This window comes from Drosophila takahashii, chromosome 3R (genome assembly GCF_030179915.1).
Source record: "Drosophila takahashii strain IR98-3 E-12201 chromosome 3R, DtakHiC1v2, whole genome shotgun sequence".
NCBI classification, from domain to species: domain Eukaryota; kingdom Metazoa; phylum Arthropoda; class Insecta; order Diptera; family Drosophilidae; genus Drosophila; species Drosophila takahashii.
The window spans coordinates 30,449,134-30,458,079 of record NC_091681.1 but is presented as its reverse complement, the minus strand read 5'-3'; the positions used below and the strand labels follow the sequence as shown (position 1 = coordinate 30,458,079).

At 39.3% G+C, this 8,946-nt stretch overlaps 1 protein-coding gene across 1 annotated transcript; it reads right to left on the bottom strand.

Moving 5' to 3' along the window:
• Window positions 1-1,210: 1,210 nt before the first annotated feature.
• On the bottom strand, window positions 1,211-2,077 carry ND-20L (NADH dehydrogenase (ubiquinone) 20 kDa subunit-like). The gene is made up of 2 exons (XM_070216837.1): window positions 1,976-2,077; window positions 1,211-1,908 (listed from the first exon to the last, which is right to left on the bottom strand). The coding sequence occupies exon 2, from the start codon at window positions 1,905-1,907 to the stop codon at window positions 1,269-1,271; it is 639 nt and encodes a 212-aa protein (XP_070072938.1). The 5' UTR covers window position 1,908; window positions 1,976-2,077; the 3' UTR covers window positions 1,211-1,268.
• Between the last annotated feature and the right edge of the window lie 6,869 nt (window positions 2,078-8,946).

Here is an 8,946-nt window from a genome sequence, read left to right as displayed (position 1 = left end):
CCCAATATATTAATTACTAAAACTTATTAATATTTTTGTAAAAATCCAGCAAGGGCAAGCAATATGTTCTGTGTGTAATTGCGAAGCTTTTTCCTTGGCGCCTCGGCGCCGCAATTAAGCAGAAATCAGTAAAATAAAAAAGAGCAAAAATTAAGGTTAATGTAGGCCGTGGTCTGCTAATTAAGATATGGTTGCCTGGTCGCGAACGCTCCACTGATTCCGATACTCCTGGAGTCTTCGGATTCTCCCTGCACCTTTCGACAAGTCATTGAGCTGTTAAATTTATTTAATGCCTGCACAATGGAGGCAAACATGTTGCCAGTGGCTTTGTTATTAATTTTTATTGCTGTGCGATTGAGACAAGTTAATTTTTCCACGCAGCCATTCTTATTCGCTGGAATTGTCCGAGTCACGTTCGGATTCCCAGGATCCCCGAGGATCAGCGGGCTGCCTGCTGCGCTTTTGTCTGCATTTTTCGAGTGTGCAGGTCCCTTTCTCCGGGGCTCAATGAATGAGGAGGTCCTTCATTCATGTCTTTCTGAGTCTCGAGAGTTTCCCATTCAGCCCACAAAATAAAAGATCTCCCAGTTTTGTGGGTGTGTCGCACAGGGATTACACTAATGCGATAGTTGTCCCACAATTTAATGCACTCACCGCACTCGAGCGAGGATTTAATGATGTTCCCACCAATACCAAGTTGAAGTGCTCGGTGTCGGCAGATTCGCAAAAAGGATTTTTGGTTTTTGTTTGAAAAATTAGAGACAACGAAATCCTTTCATATGTCTCAAGAACCCTTCATATTTCATCGACACTTGAGAGTGAGTGCCGCCAGAAGTGTTTATTGTCTCTGGACATTGTCTGCACGACTCTCTCCGGAGATCCTTTTCGGGACCTGAAAGCGATCCTTTAAAATCTTTCAAGTGCAGGTGAGCACGAGCCCTGTTTCGCTGACTAAGCGACTTTTTGAACTAAGGATTTTCTGGAGTTGCTGGAACTGATGCGCTTAACTCTTTGACTTTGTTTTGGGCTAAGCAGATCGGCTTTGGGTAGGATCAATTTTAACCTTTCAGAGCCTTACTTTAGTTACGGATTGCACCACCCTAAAAGAATAAAAAATTTTAAATTTTTACATAATCAGCAAAAGTAGAATTTTTATAACCAATGAAGATATATTCCCCCAATTAAAAGGGTTAAATAAAACTATGTTAGCTTATCGGTAAAGCGGTTCTTTGATATTTTATTCACTTAACTCCTTATAAAGCAGTCCCCTACTTCCGGTACCACATCTGTAAGGTCCTCATGCGCTTGACCTTCTTCTGCAGCTGCAGAATGCCATACATTAAGGCCTCAGCGGTGGGCGGACATCCGGGCACGTATATATCCACCGGGACAATCCGATCGCAGCCGCGAACCACCGAATAGGAATAATGATAGTAACCACCGCCGTTGGCGCAACTGCCCATGGAAATGACCCAGCGTGGTTCGGGCATCTGGTCATAGACCTTCCGAAATGCCGGCGCCATTTTGTTGGTCAAAGTTCCGGCCACAATCAGGACGTCCGACTGGCGGGGAGAGGCCCGGAAAACCACTCCGAAACGATCCATATCATATCGTGGGGCTGCGATGTGCATCATCTCAACGGCGCAGCAGGCCAGGCCAAATGTCATGGGCCACAGCGATCCCTTGCGGCCCCAGTTCAACAGGTCATCCAACCTGGCACACGTCCACTCGCCCCAGGTCTTCTGATCCCTCCCAAAGGCCGAATAACCCCACTTAGGGGGATTCTGACAGCGGTAATCGTACACCGGCATGGTCTTCTGACCACGAAGCCACTGGGATTGGATCCCCGAGGCTTGGGATAGCAACAGCTTGCCAGCATTCTTGGATAAAATCAAAGAGCTTATCATCCTGACGAAATTCAAGGGATCTTAATTTATCTGCTATTTAGTTGCTACGTGAAAATGTGAAAACTTACTTATGTAATTTCCGATTTTAGTTGAGACAGCCAATGTCTGACACTCTTATCAACGAAAGTTTGAATACATTTCAAAATTTTTTAGTGATTCTTGTTCTTAACTTTTTACTCACAATATTATAAAATGGTTGTTATATTTTAAAAGTTATCTCTTAGCTTTTTAAAAATATATTTATAACGTTTTCGCTTTACTTTTATACCAATTTTGCCTTTAATATTTATGGCCTTTTCAGTCATATTATAAAAGAGGCGATTAAGAATTTACGATACACGTTTACACCTCAGCCCCGACCCCTCTTAAAGATAAATAGGTACTTCCAATATGCTCTTCAAAATCCCATTTAGCTCCCCTTAACGCCACCGCTTGGCGTCAAAATCAATCGAAAAGCCTAAGTAATGCTGGGCGGACAGCGAACAGGAATCGCTGGGCTCATAAATACGCATGAAGATGGAGCCTCCATTCATGCAGCATCGAAGTTTCGTAGCGAGATCATTTAAAAGGAAATTATTAGCTGATTGCAGCAGCGCCAACCCGCTGTTGAGTACTTGGGTATTTAATGGGACTCGAGGACCTGGGGACATGCAACTCGGGTCTTGGGACTTTGGTCTTGGGACAGGGAGCAGATGAATCCGCGGAGAACTTACGCAATCGATGCTCGAGCTCATTACGGAATCGACACTGAGAAAATGAAATGTGTATTTATATAAATAGGAAACCATTCAAGATTTTAGCAGAAAAGAAAAATTAACATATTTTTCAAAAAACTTAGTAAATAATAAATTAAAGATATTGTACATATTACAAACCCAATAAATACCCAAAAATATATAATATTAATATAAAATATAATGACCTTTAAAGAACTTTTTTTAAATGCTTTTAATGAAGCAGACATAACAAATCATTTAAATAAAATATTAGTTCCAAAGGATTCGAGTCATAATATAATATTTAATTCTTTCTCATAAAATCATCTAATTGGATAATAAATCTTTGGTTTTAGTGTGACTTTCTGCGTAATCTATTCCAAATTAATACTAAACTTCTAGAGTTTAATGACTTGTGGATATATATTTCCAAGTGTGAGATTGGAGTCATGGCGCTGGCGCAGCTGGCAGTCAATGCTCGGTGGAAAAATGGCAACTGGCACTGTGTCTTTTTGCGGTTTTTAATTAACGCTTTTGCACAATGCTTGTCTAATTACGCCTATGGTGCCACAGGCACGACAACAAAACGGCAGCAACTACTAAATCATCAATATTGTCAAACGGCAGCTGCTGTTTCTGTTTCTGTCTCTGCAGACTGCCAGAGAATCCTTCAGGATGGGCAATAGAAAAAATAAAAATAAAAACAGGAGACGGCAGACAGGCAACAGCCAACAGTCACTGACGACGATCATCGCATGGCAATTAGGCATTGGCTGCATTTGATGCATCATTAATTGAATTAAATTTGCATTTAAATGCGCACCTATGAATGGAGCAGGAGCAGGGAATTCTGCCCAGTCGCATTTTCCCAGCCAGAAGGCCAGAAGCGCAGAAAGCCAAACCAGCCAACCAGCCAGCTCGTCTGCCTCGACAATAAACCGCTGATGAAGTCATATAAGCCCGGCTCGAACGCATTGGCCAAATGCAGCAAACACTGCGTACCCGGCAAAAATGCCAATTTAAAATGGCTAAAATAAATTGGATTCGTTCGGCTTTGTTCCCTTCTCCGGATGGCTGGCCAACGCAAAATAGACTATCATCAATTTAAAATCAATATGTCACATAAATTGGAAGGGAAATCAACGCCAAAAGCCGCCAACGATATTGACCAAGGAAAATGGAAAAAAAAAATGGAAAAGAAAAGAAAGATGCGAAATAAATAAGTAAAGGAAAATAAGAAAGGAATGGAATGAAAATTTGGAATACCCTTGTTGATTAAATATTAAATTAAATATATTAATTACGTTAATAGTACGGTTATAAAGTAATCAATATTTAAGTTTAAGTTTTCATTGATAAAAATCAAAGAGGATTTTAAAAACCTTTTATTTAACTAACCTTTATGAAAAACTGTAAAATTGTTATCTTAAATTCCAGTATCCTTGCTTGAATTATTGTTATTAATTTAGGGATATTTTATTTTTCTTTATTTACTTTGTAGTTTTTATTTATGTTAGTTATTTTTGAAATATCCTTTGTAAGGGTATGATAAAAATGGACAAAGGCCGCAGTGGCAACTGCAGAGGTCCACTGCGATTACTTTGCTATAATTCGTCGTCATCGTTGCCGCAACTTCTGCCTGCTGCAACAGCATCGTTGCAGCAGCAGCAACAATTGCATTGCAGCAACTGTTTGGTGGCATCGTCGCTGGGGTTTTATTGGCCACTTTTGGCCACATCAGCGACAACGATGAGACAGCCGAGTGCGCTTCCTGTCTCATGGCTCATAGCATATAGCAAATATCCACTGTATGGGCCATATGTACTATATATCTGTGTGTGCCGGACAACTTGCCATTATTATGCGCATGTTGCATTGCATTGTTGCTGCTGCTGATGTTGCTGCTGGACTGCTGCTGTTGTTGCCGGATTTGTCAGCGATCCTCAAAGTGATAAAAATTGCTCGTAAATCCTTAACGAGTGGAACTAACACGCGCTGGCTGGCTGGCTGGCTTACCAACCGAAACTGAAACTCAACTCAACTCAACCCACTCCCCCGCATCCGCACACCACATTTGTCTTTTTAGCGAACTCCTAAAACAACATGCCAAATGGAACAATGGCCGATCCGCAGACCGAAATGGACGCGCTCATCTCTTGATCTGCATTGTTAGCGGCCAGCAGCAGCAACATCCGCAGGAGCAACATCAGCAACAGGAGCAACATTCAGCCATATCACACTGAAAAAAAACATTTAATTCGATACAATGACATCCCAAAATGGTCTATCTTATCCCGTTCAAGTTGACGAAGCGCCTTTAACCTTTTGAGTTTTAAGAAAGTATATTTTAAGAAGTTACAACTATCATTGCTGGATTTATAAATTAAAATTTTTAATATTATTTTAAATGTTTAGAAATTTCTATTTTAATATTATTTAGCAAGGATATTACAGACTTTTTTTCCGTGCAGTAGCATCTCTGGCATTCCGTTTTCATTGTGACTTCTGGATCTCTTTGCATTCAACAGAACTCACACCAATCCATTGGTTTTGGCCAGTTTATGCATCACCAAGCACCAAATTGACTCCATTAAATTCCAATTGTGCCAATGTTTCCTTCAAATGGGGGGAGGAAAACCCAAAAACCAATGCCAAGTGTTGACCAAGTTAATGCTTTTCTGCAACAATGTTGCGCATTTGATGTTTACTATTACCACTTTCATGACACAAAAAGTGTAAGCCCAGAACCAAAATCAACTCAGTTTCTATTGTTTGGTATTTTCTTGTTTTTCAATCCCCCAACTTGCTACAGCCAACGATAAGCCGCAATTAAGCCTTAATGTCCGTCCGATAAACGCTAATTTAACAACCCCACACAAGAAGCCGAAGCCAAGTTACAGGTTAACGCTAACAAATCAGATCGAAACCATATGGTTAACCAATTAAAGATGCAAAAGACAAAGAGCCAAAGCCCAACTGACAATAAAACCAACAAATTTTCGTATTTAACGATCGGCAAATTAACATACATTTACACATGCCGGGAGATTCGGAGAGCGGGACAAACGAGTTTTCAACTTTTCGAGGCGGGCCACCGTCAGTCAGAGTGTCCGACCACCCAAATGGGAGTTGGGGAGCCAGTGATGTCAGTTTGGGATTAAAAATAAAACAATTGATTTCAAAAAGTAGCTAACACCACATAAAATAAGGGTAGTACTAAGTATTAAAGTAGATTTTTATAAAAAACGTGTTATAATATTTTGATATAATTTTTTGAGGTTTAACATTTAAAAACTTCACAAATGCAAATGTACTCCAATATTTTTTATCAATTTTAATAGCACCATTTTAAAGCATTAAAAAAACTAAATAAATTTTATTAAAAAAAAATGATATAATATTAAAAATAAACAATCAGATTATGCTATAAAATAGCCAGACTGCCAACTTTAACCAGGAAGGAGGCTGGAAGAGCGAAGGGGAGGGGCAGCAGCTCCACAACGCTGTATAAGTAGGTGTTGACAGTTCGTTATAATAATAACTACTTTAAAATAAAGCCCCGACCAGAGCCGATAATTAATTACGAACGATTAATGACAATGTTATCTAAGCGCATGACAAACGCCGCGGGACAAAAACAAAACAGACGGAATGCTCCGCTCGTCGACTTTTCGCTCGAGTTCAGATGAGTTCAACCATAACACCTCCGCCCTGTTTTGGGGGCGTGGCGACCGCCTGCTGTTTTCAACTAACTGTTCTGCTTAATTTGCGAATAATTCGATCAACAGCTTCATCTTGGGGTTTCTTACAGTAGGTATTGCTTGAATGAACGACAATTTAAATTTATTATATTTTATAAAAGTTTATTATTATGTTAAGTGGAATCGAAGCAGTACCATATTTGCAATTACTTTTTATGAACTTTTTAAGTTTTTTAGCTTTCACTTAATGGAAATAAATACTGTATTTTTCCACACCCTTTAAAAAATATATTCAAGTCGGTTTCTTTGAACCGCTTGTTGTGGTTATTATGTTAAACACACAAAATCCTTTTAATACATAATGTCACATTCACATCACTTACCCCGAACATTTGTATTTGTCTTTGTTTTTCGGTTGTTTGCTATTGGCTTGTATTATTTTCTTTTCGACCGCACTTTCACTTTTCCGCTTGCCGGCGGATAATTAATGTGCTTCGCGACCCGGAGTTTCCCCTAAGTAGGGTGCTCTATATATCCGTGCGTCCCCTCCTAATACATAATTACGTTGTTTCATTAACAGCATTAGCAGCGACAATATTTTACCCGATTTTCGAGTAGGGACTCTCTCTCCATGTTTCGAAGTGAAGTGGAAGGTGTCTCATCTCGTTTGCTTCCATCCACTCGGAGTCTTGATTTATCGACATTAGGCCTGGATAGTTCAGATGCTTTCCTTCCGTGGGTGGCAACTAGAGATGGTCTAGATTAATTGTAAAATACATTAATATTTAAAATAAAAATAAATATTCTATTTACTATCCTAAACAAAGGTCTTGAAAAGCACATACAAACTTAAATGAAAATTTTTCTAAAACAAAAAAAAATTCTATAAAGTTTATTTTAATTTTAATCCACTTAACAATATAAGACTTAACATTTCTAAATGTTTCTAAGATTACAATTTTATTACCAGTTTATATAAAATTATTGTACAAATATATAGTACATCTTTATTTATTCCACATATTTATTTAACATATTTTATAATCATTTCAGTCCAAGGCTCATCTCTATTCCCCCCGATTGCGGCGTTATGGATTATTAATGCAATGGGTTGTGAACGGGCAGATGAGGCGGCATTGATCACTCTCCGCTCCCCTGAAGTGTTCCTCCCGTCCAGAGTTTTCCCCTCCTGAGATTTTCCCCCACTCACATATATATATTTGTTTTTTTCGGGGGGTGTAAACGGACTAATGCAATCTCAAGTATGTGCGACACGCTGGCTGGGGCGACTGCAACATGTGGCCAAAGCCAAATGAAGTGGCATAAAAAGATGCAACGCCCGACGAATTTATGGGATGCGGCATAATGGCATGTTGCCATTGGCCTGATGCTCACACGCATTTAAATGCCTAATAAAAGTTACACTTGAAAATTAATGAGCAGCGTTTTCAGCATTTTGTGGATAACGACAAAGTGACAACACTTGAATTAAGTTGTTCGCCCGGGTGTTTAAGGATCGCGGATTGGGATACGGATCCATGGAGACCGATACCCGAACTGCAGTTCCAACTTCACTTATTCCCCGTTCCCTTTTTTGGTTGTCAGATACGCCGAGATTTCGTTTTAGTTGGCGCAATAAATTTTGTGGTTTAATGGGGCGGGCGTAGCGGCTCGACTCTGAAGTTTTTCACTTTGATATTCGAGCGTCTATTAATGAAAACGTCGCGCTGCAGTTGTGCGGCCTTTTTTGGCCTATTTTATAGGGCACACTTCCTTTTTTAATGCATTCGAACGAACGTCTTTGGGGCTTAAGGGCTCGAGGCGCATAAACGAGGCTATTAAAGTGACAAAAATTGACACTAATCATGCTTGGATGCCAGCCAAAGGGGTGGCCGGCCATTTGTTTTGGGGGCCGGGTCGAAAGAGTCCACATTTTGTAGCGCTGTCATGTTCCAGGCGGTTCGTAATTTATGTCTTAACACTTACAGATCGTTAGCAGAATGGAAAGGGTTAGGTCGTGAAAATAATAGGACTCACTAGAAAGATATCGTATGCAATACGGCATAATTAACTAATAAATGTGAACACATGTTAGTGATTTAGTATGTCAATTTAAACTGGGTTCCTTACTTGGAATTATTCAATCCATTATTTAATCTTAAAAATTGAAAAGTAGAAATATTAACTATAATATATTTTTTTTTATTTAATATGTAAAAAGAATATGTTCTATATATATTGTACTTGTTTATTTCATTATTGTTCTATTCAATTATTGTAATCAATATTAATATTTAATCCATGGCAATCTCTAAATTCTAGTTCTATAATTTAAAAAATCCAAATTATAATTCATATTCAAAGTGCAAATTCCTCTAAGTTATTCAGCGAATGTGGATATCCATTTCGATCCCAAGCCCAAGCCCACTAACATATCCCTCATCCAAGCCCGTGCCCAGATAAACGGGCAATAGCAACACCATCGCTAAACGCACCAAAGTAAATTGTTCGATTAATTGGATTTTAACAGCGACAAGTAGCCGCCAGACAGGACAACCAATGAACCAATGAACACCACCAGACAAAGGCAATAAAAAAGAGTGTTGGGGGGAGTTTGGGAGG

Bases quoted from the DNA above. Each gene is read 5' to 3' on its own strand.
- ND-20L (XM_070216837.1), bottom strand. From the start codon at position 1,907: ATGATAAGCTCTTTGATTTTATCCAAGAATGCTGGCAAGCTGTTGCTA.